This window comes from Thunnus albacares, chromosome 15 (assembly GCF_914725855.1).
Source record: "Thunnus albacares chromosome 15, fThuAlb1.1, whole genome shotgun sequence".
In the NCBI taxonomy this organism is placed as follows: domain Eukaryota; kingdom Metazoa; phylum Chordata; class Actinopteri; order Scombriformes; family Scombridae; genus Thunnus; species Thunnus albacares.
Genome location: NC_058120.1, coordinates 19,733,227 through 19,754,482, shown reverse-complemented (window position 1 = coordinate 19,754,482; position 21,256 = coordinate 19,733,227). Strand labels below are relative to the sequence as shown.

General features: G+C 38.3%; 2 protein-coding genes across 3 annotated transcripts in view; both read right to left on the bottom strand.

Annotated features, from left to right (window-relative positions):
- Positions 1–89: 89 nt before the first annotated feature.
- LOC122998181 (TLE family member 5-like) lies at positions 90–10,438 on the bottom strand. Its single transcript, XM_044374915.1, has 8 exons — positions 10,004–10,438; positions 7,330–7,427; positions 6,307–6,370; positions 5,780–5,824; positions 5,613–5,675; positions 5,276–5,350; positions 4,128–4,385; positions 90–2,931 (listed from the first exon to the last, which is right to left on the bottom strand). Exons 1-7 carry the CDS (start codon positions 10,028–10,030, stop codon positions 4,146–4,148), a joined length of 612 nt encoding a protein of 203 aa, XP_044230850.1. The 5' UTR covers positions 10,031–10,438; the 3' UTR covers positions 90–2,931; positions 4,128–4,145.
- Positions 10,439–15,064: 4,626 nt separating this feature from the next.
- The window catches only part of gna11b (guanine nucleotide binding protein (G protein), alpha 11b (Gq class)), a 28,131-nt gene continuing 21,939 nt past the window's right edge, over positions 15,065–21,256 (bottom strand). For both annotated transcript variants that reach the window (XM_044374901.1, XM_044374900.1), the window contains one exon: positions 15,065–20,565. In XM_044374901.1, coding sequence (XP_044230836.1) covers positions 20,375–20,565 — 191 coding nt within the window. In that variant the 3' untranslated portion in view covers positions 15,065–20,374. The remainder of the gene's footprint in view (positions 20,566–21,256) is intronic.

Genomic DNA, 21,256 nt, shown 5'->3' with positions numbered 1-21,256 from the left:
AAAATGATTCAGATGCCCTTTCATGTTATTATTTCTAGAGAAGACTGTCGTTTCAGTCTTTTTCCAGTTACCAGCCGAAGACAAATGACCACTTTTCAATCACATCTTTTATTTGTAAGGCACCAGAGAAGCTTCCTTACTGCTAAAAGGTTGATTCATTCTCATTAGAGTACACAGTTGCTTGTTTACATCTTTTTTTTTTGTTTGTTTTTTGCCCCAGGTATCTTAAAATGAGACTGTGTTCATTAACACGTTAAACTGGTTTTTCTTTGCACGAAAAAAAAAAAACGGATAAAACATTTACAAACCTAGAAAACAATGTTAAGTGTTACTGCCTACTGAGAGAATGGGAGAGAAAAAACAGGAAAAAACGACATGGTATACAACATTGTGCCTCTCTTACTGTAGGCTTGTAATGCACACATACAACACCAAAGTCTTCCATGATACACACACGTTAAAAAGCAGCTTTGAAACATACAAAAATGCTTTAAAAAATATGTATATTGATATATTCATATGTATACAAATTGGCCCTTCACAGCAAAAACAAACACACATACCATTCATATGTCTGAGTTTTGCCAAGGAGGTTTTCTACGGAGACGGACGTCAGCATAAAGAGTGTGAAAGACTAACAAATCTGTTCTCGCACTCTCTATATCGAAGTCACATCTCCAGGGAGGGAAACTCTTCAGCTGCCTCCCCCCCCTCCAACACTAGCACAGACAGGAAGAAGAAGAACAAAAAAAAAAACAAAACAAAAAAAAAAAAAAAAGAGCACTGAGCCACAACTTAAGTGCTTTTTAAAATAATACAGAGAAAAGGTGTAAGCTCTGATTGCGGACGTGCTCAGACATTTAAAGGTGGGTTGTCAAAGCTCTGGGAAGCAGTCACATTACAGGGGAATAACAGCAGTGTACCGATGGTCGGCCCACAGTCGGGAATCAAAGACAAAAAGAGGACAACAGACTGACCTGGACCTCTTTAGACCTCTTTTTTTTTAGCTTTGTAGACAGTCTTGTGAGTGTGACGTCATACTGATGGTCAATGAGAGAGCACTGCTGCCCTCTGCTGCCTTAAATGTGAACACACTTATTTCCGCTGCGTCCCAATTCCATACTAACTGCTTACATCATGTACTATTTTTAATAGTATACCGTTTCTGCAGTTTGTATACAAGAAATAAACATTTAATAGCTCTGTACTAACAAGAAATGATACATGTGGTCTAGAGTGGGCGTCAGTTAAACTCTGACTTTAGATTGACACTGAAACTTATAGAGAAGACAGAAAAAAAATGTTTTTTTTCAAAATAAAAGTTCCCGGAGCTGTTCCAGCACGATCTGCATCTATGTTTTCCTGTTCTGAGCAGCTCCTCCGTTTCCTTTATGCATTGCATTGTGGGAATAGGTGATCAACAGCACACTCAAAAATCTAGTTGTTTAATTTTGTACAGTAGTCGTGCATGTAAGTGACCTCTAAATCACCTCCAACGTCTAAGAGGTTTTTTTTAACAATTCAAATACTAATACAAATTTTTAATGTTAAAAAAAAAAAAAAAAAAGAAAAATAGAAAACAGTCTGATTATGAGGCTATGTTCACACTATAAAAGTGACAAAATTCAGTGTACTCAAATAGGGCTGCGTGAAAAGGTAAAAATCATTGTCACAATATTAATAGATATCACCAGATAGCAAGTATTATATATTACATCAGATCTTTATTAACTTTTTTGCGAAAAAATAATATTAATTACAGCTGCTCAGAGTCATTACTTTGGACAACAGACACGATCAAATCACAATATGATTTTGTTTAAATTCGATCTGCAGTAACACAGATTTGTCAGGACGTGCACTAAATCCATTGATTTGATTGAGCTGTTAATGACGGACACTTTCGGCCCACAATTTAATGCACAAAGGAAACGGAGGAGCTGCTCACAGGTCACAACCATCTGAGAAGTCGTCCTCGGAAACTGTTTGGAAGAGGGCAGGCACTTTCAAAAATACTAGGCAAGTGATTGAACGAACCATCTATCACCATCTATCACGGGCTAACTTCTCACTGTCGTGACACCTAAACCACAGCCGTAGCTGTCAGTAGTTCCTCATAGGACACTGATTGGTCCAAACCACTGTGGGTTTGAACGCAAGCGCATAACTTGAAGCCTGACGAGATGGATTCTTGCGTGATCTCGCGAATCCAGCTGCCTCGCAAGGTAAGCAAAATGGTAAGAAGGCTCAGACGAGATATCAGACAACGAAAAGTTGAATAATTTTTCTCTTTCCATGTTAAGTTGACATTCAAAAATCTCTGTGATGTCTGTCAGTATCATTTCCTGTTAGTACAAAACAGTACATTTATTTCTTGAATATCAAAGACAAAAAAAGTATACTGTCAATACTATACAGAATTAGTATGTAGTATGAAATTAGGGCACACCTTTAAAAAAAAAGAAAAAAAGAGAAGAAAAAGAAGCTCTAACTTTATATGAAACAGGACATAAGAATTTGGTCGTAAGCACAAATTCTCACTGTGAGAATCTTGTTATAATGTGTTGTTTTCTGAGGGGACGCTTGTTTGCTTACAGAGCTTTAGCAACTCACCCAGGACACATTCTTCATCAAAATAAGCGTAAATAAAAAGAAAAAAAAAGAAAAAAAAAAGGAGAAGGTTTTCCCCTTGACAGTCACGCACAAGTTAGACAAGACAGGAAAAAGACAGGTGCTTGATACAGTATCAGTATAAACTGAAGTGCTCGGCTAACTTGCAGAAATACAGTACTCTGTCTGTCTTGTACGACCGTCTGGCTCTGAAGTTTAGATCCTGTTCAAGTTTGTCTTGGTCGGTTAAAGAGTGGAAAAGCACGGGGGGAGGGGTGGGAAAGGCAGGAGGAAAGCAGGGCGAGGAAAATACAAAAGGTGCTTCAAGAAAAAAAAAAAAAAAGAAGTTAAATTAAACAAGTGTTTTCTTCTTTCCAAATCACATTCACTCGAGCACACACAGACACATTTTTGAATGTCTAATTAGCCGGTAACTTCACGAAAAACAACATGTGAAAATAAAGTCAATTTTTTTTTTTTCAGAGCTTAAATTCTTGTAATTTAAAGACAAGTCATGGTCGACACCATGTAGCGCGCGTAGCAGCAGCTAGGCCTATGAAAACACAAATTAACCCCCAAGCTGGATATACTACAATTTGTACAAACTATAGGTTTTCAATGGAATAAAATCCCGTTCATTTGGGATTGAGGTACACAGCTGAGTGGATGCATCCAGTGGTTGGTCATTTGAAAAAGCAAAAATGGTTAAGAGTCAGGTGGTTTAAGTTTGATGGGCTTGAATACACCTGACAAGCGAAATGTCCCTTTAAAAAAAACAAAAAAAAACAAAAAACAAAAAAAAAACCCCATCCCATTTCATTTCAGATGAAGATTTGCCTCCAAGTGCATAAAAGCACAACGTCACTGTCCAAACAGCTCCGGTCAACATTTTCAGGAAGCTTTGAAAAAAGGTGATGGAGCTTTTGTACATTACAAATGGAGGGAAATGAGTTCGAGGGAACAGCGATGTTACTGTAACTGGCAGATGGGGGATCAGTGAGGAAAAAAAAAAAAAAAAAACCAGCGGGACTTAAAAGGAAGTGAGAAAAAAACCCAAAAAAACCTCACCAAAAACAGATCTGATAACAAAAACAAGTCAGAAAAATAAACCTGTGAGAGGCAGATCCATGTAAGGGAGACTGCTGTTAGCTTTTCATCCTCAACTCTCGTTCCAAATGGGAAAACATTTATCTTGGTTAAGCCTAACAACAGTGGCTTACACTAAAAAAAGCATCTGTTTAAAGTCTAGAAGCCTGAACTGAGTCTATCACCACTAAATAATATGAACATTTAACTCTCACTTTCAGCCGTTCAGCAGTTTCGTTCTCAGCACATCCAAATGATTCCTAAGTTTCAACTCCTTGCTTGTCATCATCCCTGCAGTTACTCTTTTACATCACCACTCAGCAGACAGGCAGCCGGACTTACATCAATCTCCATTTACAGTTACAGATTTACCTTTCTATCCCCCCCCCTCCCCACCCCCGCACCCCCAAACAACACCCCACCCTCCAAACCTTCTCGCTGTGTTCCTACTAGTCTGACTTATCCCCGTCCTCTCCTCTGGGCGCTCTCTCCGCGGCTTCTCTGGCCTTGTCCTCTTTCACCGCCTGGGCCTGGCCGTGGGAGTAGTTGGCCAGGATGGAGGAGAGGGAGAGCAGGCCGGAGCTGGAGGAGACGGCGGGCAGGGTGGGAGGGGTGAGGCCCAGGGGCAGCGGGGTCACAGGCAGGGCCAGGCCCTGGAGCTGGGACAGGTGTTGCACCTGCAGCTGTTGCTAAAAAAACAAACAAACAGGCGATAAAAAAGGCAGCGAGTTAATACGTTATATGAGTTTTCTACGTGTACACGTAAACAAACGTCATGTGATGTTTGTGTAGCATGGACTATGGACTGGGATGAATCATGTCTACATTGAGGGACGCTGCTCTAACCGGCTGTGGTTGTGCTACAGCTCCGACACGTCACTGCTGTGGTTCTCAAATCCACAGGAAGCGTTTAAGAAGAAGAGCGTCAAAAGCGGGCTCTTCTTCAGCTGCCATATTTCTAATAATGTTTAGAGTTGTTGCTGATATTTGTTGTTACATAAGGGTTGAATTTACATTTGCAGCTCATTAATGATCGCAGGAAAAAGAAGAAAAAATATCTAATGCAAGTAAGATGCATTTTAGAAGACAGTAGTTTTCTGTTTCTACGGGGGTTTTTTTAGAAATGTGTTTTTAAATTACAGATACTTTGTGGCTTTACTTGTTCAGACTGGTTTTAATCACGGAGCACAGAACATTGTCTCAGTTTGTATCTTTTTTTCCTGGGGAGTGTATATTAGAAGGAAAACTGTAGCCGTGCTTCTCCTGCTTCACAGACTTTGAATGAGAAGTGACATAGAGAACTTTAAATCATTAAATATTACATTCCTGTCAATTATATAAAAATACACCCAGTGTATGAAGATAGCGGATTAGAGGAAACAGCATGAGCAAGCATGATGCTCCGGTGGATATTACCACACCGGTCTGAGTGACAGAGGATTGTCTCTGGCAGCAGCAGCGATTGTGCCAGAATGCAACACAGACGTGTTTGGTGGACGTTGGCGCGGGGGGAGGTGGGGGCGGGGGTTACAACATGAGACAGCAGAATTGCGATCAGTAACTCATTCATGCATCTCACCCGTATGATGGAGTTCATCTCAGGTGGTGTGACCTGCTTGGCTCTTTCTATAGCGCCCATGACTTGCTGCTGATGCTGGAACAAAGACAACACACGGTTATAAACAGCTTTGTGAGTGACAGAGTAAAAACTGAAGAACAAGAGAGGTCAAATGAACAGTCAGTCGCTTCAGATTTGCTAGTCACATATAATAATAATAATAATATTAATAGATAAATATTAATATATATATAAATATTAAGCTTGTCAAGGAAAACACTTTCTCCCATGATTGTTTCTCAGTATATTCAGCAGGAAAAAAAGACTCTCAGGCTGAGGTCGATGTCAGTGTCGTTACCTCCTGTGACAGGAAAGGCAGCACCTGAGCACAGATCCCATTCAGTCTCTTCACTATTTCAGCCTGAAAAAAACAGAAGATAAAAAAAAAAAAAAAAAAAAGAGGTCAGACCAGGACACTAGCACAGCTGGGACACTAGTAGGAGGATTATTGGGGGCTTTGATTACCTGTTTATGCATTTCAATGTTCAGCCCATATGACATTTCATAGTACTGTAACACAGGAGGAAGAGACAAAAATTATAGGTGGGTGAAGTTATAGCATCTGTTTCAATTAGTCTATTGATAGTTGATCAAAATAAAATTATTTTGATGATGGATTAGTCATTTTTCAAGCAAAAATGTCAAACATTTGATGGTTCCAGCTTCTCTAATGTGACAACCTGCTGCTTTTCATGCTCTTTCTTAGTCCAAATAATAGTAAATCAAGAAAAAGACACACATGGTGATAGTAAACTAAACATAAAACACAATACAAGTGCAGTCAAAGCCGAATATGACTGCTAATAACACTGTGGTGTGTGCTTTCACACATGCAAAGGAGAAGCAGTAAAATATGTCAGCAGCAAAAGAAGAAAACACTAAAGAACAAAGGTAAAATTCAACAGTGCCATTTGATAAGTGCTTTGGTTTATTACAGGAACTGTGATTCAACAGATAAAAAGCCACATCTGACTGACAACTCACAGACTTACCATGATATAGTGACGCTGCATCTCTGACTTTTCAGAAGCCAGTTTATCACACTCCAACTTCAAACTAGTTAAAGAGAATATAAAGAAGCAGAAGAGGTCAATTTAAAACTCAATTTTGTCTGTTGGATTAAAAAAAAACCCCATTACGAATAATGATGTCCTCTTATAAAACAAAAAACATATATTTTCCAACATATTTTGGTTTGCAGTAACTTTCCGAAACCGCTGACATAAACGCCCACTTTTTTACAGCTTCTGACTCGGTGTGTGAAGGTGAGAAAGTAAGCTGGGTTTCACTTTGACTTTGTGTTTCTCTCACTTTTCATGTGTCCAACCAAGTGCGACACTACAGATGCCTTCAAAGAAAGATATGTGCACCTGAAACTGTGCGTCTGTTCACAACAGCTATAAATACTTTTGCTTTTTAACCAACTAATAAAGGCCCGCCTAGAAAAAAAAAACAAATCACTATCAGTTTGAGTGTACGCTATATTTAGAATACTTTCGCCGCTTCGCCTTGCCGCAACAATGCTTTCTGACTCAAACAGCGAATCTGCAGCATAAAACGGTGCACGGCGGGATACGAATGTTCCACAGTTGAGAAAAAGTAGCGTCAAAGGAAAGTGCTGTCTGATGGCGAGGTAAAGCAGTGAAAATATTCTAAACATAGTGAACACTTAAACTGATAATGATATTTTTAGGTTGGCCTTTATTCAGGTGGCTAAAATACGTTTTGCTGCTGTCCCCGTCCACAGCCGCGTGCTGGTACTCCTGCCTGCTTCTCCAAACTGGGAGCGTGTCGACCCCCATCAACTGCAGGTGATACACTGACTATAGTCATACAACCCCACTTCAAAAAAATGCAAACTATCCCTTTAAGTCAATTGTAGTTGCTGTAATTGTGAAATATGGAGAAAATGTTTATGACTGAATGTATTTTGGACACTACTTCTGGTAACTGACTGTACTGATGTGTTGGCATATAGGTGAAATAATCATTTTGACTGTGTGTTGTGTGTCTACCTGTGGTATTGTGCTTGGAGGAACTGGAACTCATCCTTGATGCGGTCACAGGAGTCAGAAGTGGTGAACTTGAGAGGTTGACTGGACTGGGAGGATGCCTGGGAAACAAGAACAGAATAATATGAATATTAGTCATAAAAACACACACACACACACACACACACATAGAGGCCTAAAATACATTGACATTTGAGTTTGTGTGTGTTTGTGTGTGTGTGTCCTGCTGCTGAAAAAACCTGATGATGAATGTGTGTTTGTATTTGTTTAGAAATAGCAGTTTAACCTCTGAGATTAACCCTTTGAGAAGACACATTAGAAGATAAGAAGATGAAGGTCAGCCTTAATAGGGTTTCATGTCCGGGTTTGACGGCATAAAACAAGATAAAAAAAAGAAAAAAAAGGAGGCAGTATGTTTGACTAATAGCGCACTACAACTATCAAGCAATTATCTAAACAAACAAAGATTTCTTCTACAGCTGTCTTTGACACGCTGATATGCAACATCTGTCTTCTCTTTCAGCAACACAAAATGTGGTGATTGAGGAAATGTGTTTACAGAAGCCGAGATTAAAATTTGCCCGTGTTGGCTGGCCATATGTGAGAGGTATTTAGAGGCTCTGCATTAGAAGTCCGGTTATGTATAGACTACACTTAAACCATCAGTCCAAAACTGTAATCCTGGGTTTAATCTGGTGCCCTGAACCTCATTACTCTCTAAATAAGTGGCACAAGGGCAAGGGGGGTTTCCAGTGGGATTATGAGACTAAACAGAGAGGAAGCATCACCCAGTTACACAGAGGTCGAAGCTCATCCTGCATCCAGAATACACCATGCACAAGTTTAGTATGTTTCAGAACAAAAATCCATTATTAGCAGATTCACTGAGTAGTTGAACAACAGTAAATTTAATTTGGGAATCGATGAATCCTTTAAGTCGTTTATCAAACAAAAATTCTAAACAATTGCTGGAACTTTGAGCTGAGGAAATCTGTAGACATATTTCCCTTTTTTCTAACATATTAGATACTAGACGATTAATACATTTTTCAGATTAATTGATAAAAAAACATTATTGGCAGCTAAAACTTCATTTTAGAGTTATTTATCAAGGAAAAATACTAAATATTCATTGTTACCTGCTTCTCAAAATTATATAATGTTTTTATATCATTATAAATGATGAAATCTTGGTTTTGAAATGCTGCTCAGACAAAACAGGTTATTTGAGGGCACTGGGTAATCGTGACAGGCATTTTTTCACTATTTTGTAAGATTGTTTTGGACGATAAACGTGATGATTAATGGTAAAAATAACCCACAGTCTGATCTAATGAAAATCTTAGTATAAAATACATAAATAATATCTGTCAGACCTCAAAGAAATCCAACAAAACAGGGTGAGTATTCTGTGTGTTATCAATAGGCTTAAAGAGGAAAAATACTAACACAGAATTACAGTGTTTAAGCCAACTCTATAGTGTTTCTTTAGGACGATCTCTGATAGAGCCTTACTCCAGAAAGAGGAACAACAGTCACATGTTTAAACCAACATTCAACTTTCTATGACCATGAACCACAAGTGCAGGAGTGTTTGCAGTAGTGCCATTTCTCATAGTCTGTGTTATTTCACGCTACGTGCAGCTCTTCCTCCATCTGTGGGTTTTGCAATGTAATTTTCCACACTGGTTGTTGGTTGACGGTGACTACTTCACTTCACTATTTGTATAGTATTAGTCAGCCGTGTTTTAGAGCCACAACTAATTCTTTTCAAAATCGATTGATCATTCTGCCAGCAAAATGTAAAAAAAAGTGGAAAAACTGGCATTCAAAAGTTTTCAAATCCCACAATGAGGTCTTCAATTAGCTTTTTTTTGTCCAACTAACAGTCCAAAACCTAAATTATTCAATTTACTGTTATGGATGTCAAAAGAAAAGCAACATTTGAGAAGGTGGAACTAGATAATGTTTGGTATTTTGCTTTAACAATGACTAACAATAATTAATAGACTATCAAAACGGTTACCAATTAATGTGCTGTCCATTAATTAATAACTTAATTGTTCTACCCTTTTAAAATGATAAGTTTGAACAGAGTTAATTTGGCCTTGAAGAGCAGATATTTGTCTAATTTTGCTTTAGAGCAGCCTCTCAGGCCTCATTTACATCTGAGAAAATGTTAATTGACATTCAGACCACTATTTGTAGCAGTATTTGTAATTAAGATTAAATCATTTCACAGATAAAATAATTTTCCACGAGGTGTCCCAGTTGTTCAGTCAAAGGTTGAGTCAAAAGGTATTGTCATTAACTGCAGTTTGGTTTGTTGACAGTGGAAACAGCGAATTAAGCAGAAAAACACACCTGACTTACTCTCAGTGACTCCACCAACTTCAATTAGCTGTTTTGATTAACAGCTAGCTAACGATATACTATGTTTGGAGCTTAACAGAGCCAGGTTAGCGTTACAGTTTGTAGGTAAGCCATTTTTAAAGCTTTAATCCGACATCTGTTCTGCGATTTAACGGTATAAACGTCGTGAGGAGATGTGGAGGCATTGTGAGACCAGCTGTCAGCTACCTGCAGCCAGCAGTGCTAGGTCAGTGTCAGCTGTCGGTCGGTTGCTAGCTAACGTTAGCTCAGCTCAGTTTCCAACTAGTTCAACTAACCAACTTACCGAGTGCCTTGATTGAGGAAACATCATGTCAGCAGTGTGTTTCGCCTTGTTTCCTTAACCGAATTACCAGGCTAGCTGGCTAAGCTAACAGGTCCCCAGATATTTTTTTTAAATGATTGGAGACGCTATTCGCACTTTGTACTCTGTCATCGTTTAAAATAACGTTAGCTAGCGTCAAAGCAGCAGGAGCCGAAGATCGTCTTCTCGTCTTCGCGGCCAGGAAAGCCGCCGCCTCCGAGGATGAATAGGCTAGCAAAAAAATAAAAGGGTCTTCAGAGGGACATCAGGGTTTTTTTTGGAATAACGTTAACGTTACGCCTCCCCGGGGAAACCCTGGATGTTGACACATGAGCCCCCGACTTTCCTCTGCTTTGAAGAGAAGAGCAGCATCACCCGGAAAACAAACCGAGCAGCGGAGGCGCGGGCGCCCCCGTGTGGCGGAGAGCTGAACTGCAGCGCTGTTCACGACAGACAGGCAGGCAGGCAAGCAGGCAGACAGGCAGTCAGACAGACAAACAGGCAGACATACAGGCAGGCAAGCAGGCAGACAGACAGAAAGACAGGCAAGCAGGCAGACAGGCAGTCAGACAGACAAACAGGCAGGCAGGCAGGCAGGCAGACAGACAGACAAACAGGCAGACAGATAGTCAGACAGGCAGGCAGACAGGCAGACAGACAGACAGAAAGACAGGCAGGCAGGCAGGGCAGCGAGCACATGGAGCCCAGAGCAGGGGCAAAGAGATTTCCTTTAAAATGTTCCACAGGTTTTATCCAACTGATCATTATTTTCAGAAACTCAATAAAGACACTGATGTAAGTTGTGAGGAGCTCAGAGAAACGCTGGTACATTTATTTCAATCTTTGGCCCACATACAAAACAACTGTGGAGTGAATTGTAACAATCTATTGCTGATCATTGCCACCCTCAGTTATTGTTTGGATTCACTGAATTCGACAGGACTCTGCTTGCAGTTCTACTTGATTAATTTACTCACTTACTATTTTGACCAAATTTTACATTTACAAATCTTAACTCTTAAGCAAAAAGCCAAACTTTCCAGAGCTGACTGTCCATATCAAACAACACATTTCTTCAATATCTGAGTGTACAAACAAAATAGCTGTTAAAATGTATAACCACTGTAAATTTTACAAGATCTTTATTAAACTTTATTTTATTACAACCTTTAGTCCCCCTGGTGCGTTTGTGATTGTGGACTCAAGTTGTACACGCAAGGTTCTGTAAACTTGTTGTATGTTTGTTTCAATAAAGCTGTTTGAAAAAAAAAGAAAGAAAGAAAGAAAAAAAAGCTCATGAAGTCTGAAGCAAAGACTGGATTACCAGCAGGACAGATCTGGCAGCTGGGGCACCCAAAGTCCCAGATTCACTGTATATCAGTTTGTTTGCTTTTTGTTTTTTTTCCTGCAAATTTGTTAGAGAATTTGCACCACAAGTAGGCTGAATAAGAGTAATGTGGGATAATTTTTGCAACTAGCACTTCACTGAATCAGAATCAGAATCTGTTTATTAATAATAAAATAATAACAATACATTTAATTTGTACCTACTGCACTTTTCATACACAGTGAAACTCAAAGTGGCACAACAGTAATAATAACGAAATAAACAAAGTAGTATTTAATTTAAAAATTAAATCTATTTACAGAATGGATTAATAGTTTTGTGATGGGATACAAAACTTGAAATGAAATATTGAAATACTGACTCGTACAAGGGAAATCCATACGGTACTCTGGACAAATAAATGAAGTGTATGACATATATGAAGGTGACGAGTTCAAAAATGAAATGTGATGTGCAATAAGTAATCAAAATATGTAACAATGGAGGTTGAATGGTTCAATATACATGTTAAGTCCAGTTTGAACAGTATCAATATTTGATATGACGCCAACACATTTTATCCACAGCCAAATACATTCTGAAATCCTCATTATGTTTTCTAATCATATCAGAAAAGAGAAATGTAAATATCACATTTGGAGAAGAAATGGCAAATATAAAAGGGCTCCCTGTGCCAAATAGTCCCAGTTTATGTGCTTTTCCTAATGTGGGACAGCTCAGGCTGAAATCTGGGACACTCACTCAGAGGCTGAAAAGCCTGAAAAGTATAAATCACCTTAATTCATACAATAAAAACATCTCTAGCCAAAGTGCATGCCAATGTTTGGTCATTTCAGTAATTACAATGTTTTTGCTGTTAAAAATCATATAGTAATGTATTATATTATGTATTAAATATGAGTAATAATAGCCTATAATTTACAATCTGCCTAAAAATAACAAACATTAAGTATTATAAAACTAAGACCCACGAATAATTATTAGTACTGCACATTTAATGTGCTTAAATGCATATTTCACCAATTTAGGAACATATATGACTGTTGCACATTAGTAAAACTAGCTGTCCCACATTTCAAACCACATTTTCTGAAGTGGATAATGAAAATTTGACTGAAATTTAAAAAGAAAAAGAAACATTCACTATATTATAGCATATTTTGATGCATGAATATATAATAAACATAATCTGACATTAATTGGCAATATTGCTTAATTTATGACCTGATTGATTTATTTCCTGAACATTAAATTACTCTTTATCTTTTATCACTGACCTTTGACTGAACTTCACTGCAAATACTTCCTGTTGGAAGATTTCCCCGCCCCGATCTATGGCATCACATGTGTGGAGTCATGTGATCTAAATTACATGACAACCCAGGTTTCATTTAACAGCACTCCTATTGATTAGTATTTGTTAGAAGAAGAGATAGATGCATTTGAGCTTAAATGTCCCACATTACACTAATTCACCCTACAGCATCAACTATAGTGGGTCTGTCATTACTACCCCTATGTGGCAAGACAAAGGGGCAATTAATGTGACCTCAGGGGGTTTCATCAAATATATGTCTGTAATATTCTAAGAAATTGTTGTTTTGTTATTGTTTGTAAGAGCAAGAGAGTTAAGCATTGAGTTTAACTCCATAAAAAAATGGAAAGAGGACTGGGAACCTAAAAACATCTGTTTGTGAATAAAGAATTTTCTGAATGAAATAAAAAAAGTTCACATACCGTAGATTTGTTACTCATATTGTCATTGTTATAAATTATATTTCTACGATTAGATTATGTAAAAAAAAGGATGAGCTGAGTTGAACTTCTTTGGTTTTATTAGAAATACAAAATTTAACTTAACTTTTTAATATATTACTTATAATTATTTAACTTACTTTGAATCATTTTTGTCTCATTTAATAGATACATTTTGTTTTTAAACCTTATTTTACAAATATTTATATCTTATTTCTTGTTGTTGTAATCAGCACTGTATTGTGTTGTGTACGTGTTTTGTGCTGATGTGCTATTGTTGAATAAAGTTTTATATTAGTCCTGTACAGAAGCTCAACATCTGGTTTGAAGACATTAATTATGTCGTTTATATTATGCTCACATGGAGAATATTCCTAAATTGTGTTAAATCAAATAAACCACAAACTGACTGACTCACACAGGAAGTTTGACCTGCATGGAGCCAGATTGTATTGATTCAGCACAGGAGCAGCCTGCTGTGTCTCTGGCCTTATAATAAAGCTGCATGTGCAGTCTGCTGTTGGGAAGTTGGAGGCTTCTGGGTACATATGCGATGCACATAATTTATGACATTTAAGCTCAATCAAAATCAAACAAAAAACTTTAGCACAAAACAAGAAACACAACATAAGATTTTATAACTTCAAAGGCCCTCTGAGTTGATTTTTTTATGTAGCATTTTTCAAAATATTCTGATCTTTAATTTCGCATAAAACAAGACAATCAGGGTGCCTTGATCGGATCTGTTAGGGGTGGAGGATACTGGTGTGCATTGTTGTCCTTTTGATACTACTACTAAGAATTGCCCACACACACAAAACTCTCTTGATGTTGTTATAGCATCCTCATATGCCAAAATTCTATAAAGTTCCCCTAACATATATATATATATATATATATATATATATATATATATATATACATATTTTAAAAGAATATCTTAGAATAATATATCTCCCAAAATGTAGCTGCAAGAACTGCAAGAGCACCCAATTTAGCAATCCAGAATTTTCTGCTTTTGGGGTTGCTATTGGGTGGTATGACAAAATCATTAGCCTATATTTGAATACTTAAATTATGACAAAAAAAAAAAATAAAGGAACCAAGTGCTCACAATTCCAATTTGTTTGTGGGCCTCCAAGTGGCTGTTTGTTGCCTCTAACCCGCTCTACTGAAGCCACAGTATAATATGGAAGATACAAAGTGTAGTGTAAGTAGACTTTGTTCACCTCTGACTACAGTCTGTAGCCTTAAAAACACTACAGCAGGATAGCTGCACCCAGAAGGATATTCTATAAACTAAATGAACTAATAGAAAGCTACTGAGATGCCACATAACGAGGAGCAAGTTTGTTTTCTTGGAGGAAAAAAAGAATCACCATCAGATCAATCTAGGCTTCCACTAGAAGTAGTTTTTCGATAAGTTTGAAGTTATGGATCTTAGAAAATCATAATACTGATTTTTTCCTTTTCTTTTGAGATTTAGATACATACTACAAGATACAGGTCTGGCTGGCTAAGGTACTGTCTCAGACCTCAGATTAGAGCTGCAACGATTGATTGATTGACAGAAAATGGATCAGCAACTATTAATCGCATAATTGTTTCACATTTTCTGGTTCCAGCTTCTCATATGTGATGATTTGCTGTTTTCTTTTATCATACATGACAGTGAATTGAGTGTCTTAAGGTTTTGGACTGTTAGTCATACTAAACAAGCAAATTAGAAACATTACTCTGGCCTTTTAAGAAATTGTTAATGCATTTTTTTTCCTCCACTATTTTAAAACATTCGTAGAATAATTGATTAAATGATAATGAGAATCATCATCAGTCACAGCCCTACCTCAGACTTTCATCTCTACACGGGCCTTCATTTGAAAAACATGCTTACAACTTCAAACACACAGAATCATGAAACCCACTCAACACACACACCATCAGCAAGTATAGGAACAAATTTATTTCAATTTAAAACAGATACCTTGTCATTATGTTTCTCTCTTAGAAGGCGGCAATGATCATAAGTCATGTTCATGTTTGAATGAGGATCAGGCAACAGTGGTTGAAACAAATACATGAAACACATAAAAAAATATGGCAAGAGTTATGTAAATCAATAAATCGATAATAACCAACTGATTGGAACCCCTTCATCGTCGAGGGCCCTGCTTCAATGAAAGCATCCAAGCCCTCACTTCCGACACAAAATAAACAGCACATGCAATTATAATTACAGTTTCTTAAAAAACAGCAGATTATCTTTTAAATCTTCAATCTTAAATACAGAATAAAGTCTTTGTGTGTACTTAATTGTCTATCCTTTTAGTCTCTGGTGTGTTTTATTTAAAAAGGGGGACCATCTCAGGTGGTGGTCCTTTGATGATGACCACAGCGTTGGCACTTAGAGAGAGCCTGGCTCTAAAGAGAGTGGGGTTGGCACACTCAGTATAATACATAATTTACATTTGGTTTACATACAAAATAAAGAGGAAAAAAAAAAAACAGCATTTTATACACCACTACACAATTGACCTTCAGGTTTCATTGGAGTGAGGAAAAATAAATCAAGTGGTCCTAAATATTAGTGTTCTGGTAATGTTTTCTTATCATACAGAGAAAGATGAAAAAAAAAAAAAACACAAACACACAAAAAAATAAGGGTACAAGCTTGAAATTTTGAATATGCATGAACTTTATGTCTAAAAGATAAGTTAGATTCCAATTATTCCAACAAACAAGCCCACAGGAAGGTACATAACACACCCCGAAGGGCCAGAAATGCCAAACACCAGCTTTCATTATTCAAGGCAATAAATACGAGAGTTATTGTGAAAAAACCAATCCTTGTCTTTCCCTCCTGGTCGATGCTCAAACGGACAAGAATGAAAGAATGAGAAGTTTCATACAGACTTGCCTTCCCCTCTTTCCCAGCTCATACTTGTTGAGATTTAAAAAAAAAAAAAAAAAAAAAAAAAAGTGTCAAAAACACACTGTGCAACACTGGGCTGCTAACAAAACCACCACACTAACAACCGCCTGTCAGCCCTTCACCATGTGTCAGAAGTTGTAGAGTCAAGTTTAAAAGTCACTCTGTTAACGCGAGCTGCACTCAACACGCAGGTAATCTGAACACTGATAAATACTTGGGTATCCATACTGCTATATCCTTCCACTCACTTAATACTGGCGCCCCGACCCGTCCAGACCCTCTTTATGACAGCAGTCTCCATCTAATGGTTGGCTGTCTGCCTTCCTCACGACAAGGTTAGTGTAATTTTCAGCAGACAAAAATGGCAGTTACAGACCACACTGGCATTTTTACATTTTAGCCCCATTAAGTTAGTGTTCAGACTTGCTTAGTATTTATGGAAGCAGACCGTACATGTTTATATTGATTTGCCAACTTTTAGGCAGTGTTTGGTTTCTGGTCATTTAAGGAAATTAAGCTGGAGCGACAAAGTTAGTGAGGTTATGATGCTTTAATAAAAAGAAAAATGTGGACTTCTGTTCCTGATCGATAGCACCCTAAAGGTTTAAAGAGAACTAATTTAAAAGCACTGAGCAGTGGCTTTTCCTTGCTTTGTTTTTGCTTGAGAAGGATGAAATAGTACAGTTAACTTCTATCAAATTATATAATCGAGATCAGAGAGTAGTGAAAACTCATCACTACAGTAGATGATGTGTTCAAGTACTTAACTTTCAGAGGAGGCTACCAGACTGCACTGTTTTTCATGTCAGAAAATCAAATTCACATTATCCTTTACGTCTTTATTGTTTGTATTCCTTAACTTTAGGAAAACGCTGCTTTTAATGCGACATTTACAGCAGCCGATTAATACTCTGATGTCAGAGCTACTTTGAATGCTGCATTTCCTCAACAAGCCCTGACTTCAGAAAGTTCAAAGTAAAACCAAACGTTTTCAGACCTTACTGTCATGAACAGAAACCAGCAGCTGCCTGGAAGGTAGGAATCCAATCTCTAAACTGGAGAAACGGTCAACAATAAAGTATAAGAATTGGAGTTAATGGGTTAAAACATGCAAATAGCCGCAAGTATGGTCTTTAAGAATTTCTTGGCTATCAGCTACAACTCAAATACTCTGGGGGAAACATGCAATACTCATTCTGGTAGTAGTGTCTTTAGTGTTTCTATATTGCATGAGGTATTACAGGTGACACTGTCATACCGATGCAAACAACCAAACGAGAAATAATTGAAAGTCCGAGAGCCACATACTGGGTCCAACCAATTCACCGAAAGGGCCGGATACATAAAGAAATACAGAGACAAAACTGCTTAGTGTTGGTAAACTCTCTACACACACCTTGCCTATACTTCTTATAGCACACACACACACAAGTAATCTCCATTTATAAACAAGGATTAGTAGTGGATGACTTGGTTCACTGTGGTCCTGTACTCCACTCCCCACCGTCTGATGCCTGATGCACTGTGATAGCCCTTAATGAGGATGAAGGATAAGTCACCTGTACAAAAGGTCAAAGACCAAAAAAGTATATCTGCACTTCACTGGCACTATCAAAGCAAGCCTCAAAAAACTGGAAATTAACAATGCAAAAAACCAACAACAGAATTTTTTGTGTTAAATTACAAATAGCAAGCATGGACCCGCATAGGTCTTCAATCACTGATAAAAAATTCCACCTACGTTCGTACTGTACATTTTTCTAGGTATGCATTACAGCGCTGCGTCTATAAACCAAGAGGAAATACAAGTTTCTTTTTTTTTTGTTTTTTTTGTTGTTAAAAATCAAACAAAACAGATGTGAGGGCTCCTAAAGAAACCAAACAGTATTATCATGGATGGAGACGTGATGGCAAGTACAACTGGAAATGTCTCAATAAGAAATAGAAAGCAGAGATAAAGTCCTTACTATACCAGACATTCGTTTTTTTTTTTTTTTTTGTTTGTTTTTGTTTTGTTTTTTACAGCAGTTCAGACTCAAGTAGGCTCCGCCATGAGAAAAGGAGCACTTCAACATGACAGAATCAAAAGCAGTCAAATTATCAACACCTTCAAACCTGGTCCATAAATTAGATAAATAAAAAAATCTTTAATTACTCTTAAATCATCTTGTCACCATACTGTTTTTTTTTTTGTTTTTTTTTTAAACCAGCCCTAGTTAGTATTACTCTGGAGCCAGAGCTGTTGCAGTAGTGTGGAGTTGTGAGGGTTTAAGAGGCTGGTTGGAAGGAACCTCTTGTCTCTGACTATTGCTCCTTGCCGATCGTTTACTCAACACCACTCAGCTCTGTGTAGTCCTATTAATCAAGTGAACAAAATCCATTATCACAGTATCAATACTACCATAAATTCATAGGAAAAAAAAAAACTGTATGCTAGTGAAAGAAGTTGATACTTTTTTTTTTTGTTGGTTTTTTTGTTTTTGTTTGTTTTTTGCCAAAGATGGTGTACCACAGAGCGTTTTTGTACAGGAGTGTTTTGTGTATATGTATTTACAAACAAATATACACAAACGACATTTGCAGACTTCAGAGTGCGTTTTCCGTCAAAGGTTCATAGCCCCTCTTCCTCTCACCACTCAACAGCAAGCAATCTTTTTTTTTTATATAAACAAAGTGACTATACAGTAAAAAAAAAAAAAAAAAAAAAAGTAAACAGAAGCACATCCTGATATAATGAATGACTATGTCACTGTCAGGAAGTGTGTCTGATTGGACGGCTGAGTGACGCAGGTGCGACGTCATCAGAGATGTTACCGCATGGATTCTATTCACACCCTGGGCGTGGGCGTGTTTAATTTACGGCTTCTATTTTGTTGAATAAGCTACTCGCAGCCCGAGCTGCAGATGGGCGCTCTGTGGGCTGATAAAAACACTGATGTCATCGCGCTCCCCTTCCACATCTGCTCCTGCCAATCAGAGTGGAGCCCCCCGTGTGTGAAAAGCGCCGTCCTCTCACCCGCTACGAGTGTTTTGTAATAAAGGGTGTGGGTGTGTGTCAGTGGAGCCAGATGCTGTGGAGGTCACATGGAAGATTGTCCCTGTGAATCCATACAGAAAACCTCTGGAGGAGGGAAGCCATGTGATTAACTTAAACAAAAAAAAAAAACAAAAAAAAACTAATCCCACAGAAATGTTTAAAGGATACTTATCAAGTAAATTTGTAGCTGCTTCTTTTTTTTTTTTTAGATGTCTTTGTTATGCAAAGTTTAAAAGTTTTTATAGATTTTTCTTATCACCGTTCCATTTAGCCATAATTTGTTAAATAGAAGTAGACGTAGCAACAAATTTCTATCATTAAAAACATTTTAAAAATCTCAGCAATGAATAGATTTTGATTTGCTATCTCTTGCCCTCTCGTGCTTTTTGTCTTAAGTGTGTTTACATATACATTTACTTCATAATATATATTTCTATTTTTTGCGATTGCGATGCTCACACTGGTGGGTACATTCATAGATGCGAGGTGGAGACAGAATCCTCGGCCCCCGTCCCCTTGCGTCCTGTGTGCGACCTCACATCCTGTCCCAACACTGTCAAACTGTGGTGGGGGATTTTCAAAAAGGAGCACCGTGCCGCTCGCTGGTCCTCAGATGGTTTTGGGGAGATTCAAGTGTTCACTTCCTTCCACACTGGCAGGAGCTCAGAAAAGTAGACGACGGAGGATCTGATCTCACACCACTTGGGATCAACTCCAGAGGGCCAAGGGGGAGAGGGGGGGGGGGGGGGGGGGGGGGTTTGATGCCGCTATCCACCAAAACACAGCTCCTCGCTAGTCGATGCAACACACACACACACACACACACACACACTCACACACACGTACCACACACACACAAACACCAAAGTCCCTTTCAGTCACTGTACAGCCCGTGTGAAAGGTTTGTGTGCCAGATGAAATGTGCCAGAGTCAGCAGCCGGGGCCAAGTCAGACACGGAGCAGCTTTGGGAGGAGCGAGGACTCTGACACAACAAGCTGCCGAGCAAAGGAGGAAGAGGGCGAGCTTTGGTGAAAGAGAGGGGCGGCGTTTGCAGGTGGGAGGATCTGTGAATGTACTGTACTGGGAAAAAAAAAAAAAACCCAAAAAGAACAAAGGAAGGGTTCTGTTGGTTGGGAGCGTGTGTGTGTGTGTGTGTGTATATGTGTGTGTGTGTGTGTGTGTCGGCATGGTGTGCTGTTATGCATGAGGAGTTGATCGCACACTCCGAAAGAGGTGTGAATTTGTGCAATGGGGAGGAGATGTGCATCGTACGAGAGCCCTCACACCAGGTTGTACTCTTTGAGGTTGAGCTGTAGGATGGTGTCTTTGACAGCTGCAAACACAAAGCGGATGTTCTCAGTGTCTGTGGCACAAGTGAAGTGAGAGTAGATGATCTTGTCGCTGTCTGGGTTTAAGTCCACAAACATCTTGAGGATGAACTCCCGCGCTGCCTGTGCATCCCGCTGGGGACCTTAGATATAGAGACAGACAAGAGCACATGGATGCATTTATATATTTCTCCCTATAACCGCTGTTATTTAAAGGAGTAGTAAGCAGTAATTTAAGAAATACGCTTATTCGCTTTCTTTACAAGAGCTAAATGAGATGATTGATTCCACTGTCATGCCTATGCGTTTAGTATTGAGTTTTAGAAGGGAGACTTAGCTTAGCATACAGACTGGAAGCAGGGGGAAACAACTAGCATGGCTCTGTCCTGAGTTAAAAAAAATATACTGACCAGTAGGACTAGGCGATATCACCAAAAATCACCTTCGTAACGATTAATAAACAAGATCTTGTTAAATACATTTGTGCACAAGATTCTCTGACCTCAAAACCGAGCCCTTATCATTTATTTGTACTGAAAAATAAACGGAAAACCCTGGATTATGACTTACTCATATTTACCATATCCAGAAGTACACTTTTAGGTATTTGTTTGCTAAATCAGGAAATCCAAAGAAAAATATGGCTTTGTTGAACATATTTTGCTACTGTCAAAATAAGTAGGTCTAATATAAATACTTTTATGACTTCTGTTATCTCATCATCTTAATAGCTGATTTAGAGTGACATTAGTGACGGCTTTACATGCTAACATACTCAGCTGCTGGTAAACCAAAGTAGAAAGCTGTAGCATTTATTTTTGTAGTAAACTGTAG

Bases quoted from the DNA above. Each gene is read 5' to 3' on its own strand.
- LOC122998181 (XM_044374915.1), bottom strand. From the start codon at position 10,030: ATGATGTTTCCTCAATCAAGGCACTCG. The intron at 5,825-6,306 runs GTAAGTCTGTGA...CCTGTGTTACAG, and splicing joins TGCAGCGTCACTATATCATG to TACTATGAAATGTCATATGG. The intron at 5,676-5,779 runs GTAATCAAAGCC...TGTTTTTTTCAG, and splicing joins ACATTGAAATGCATAAACAG to GCTGAAATAGTGAAGAGACT.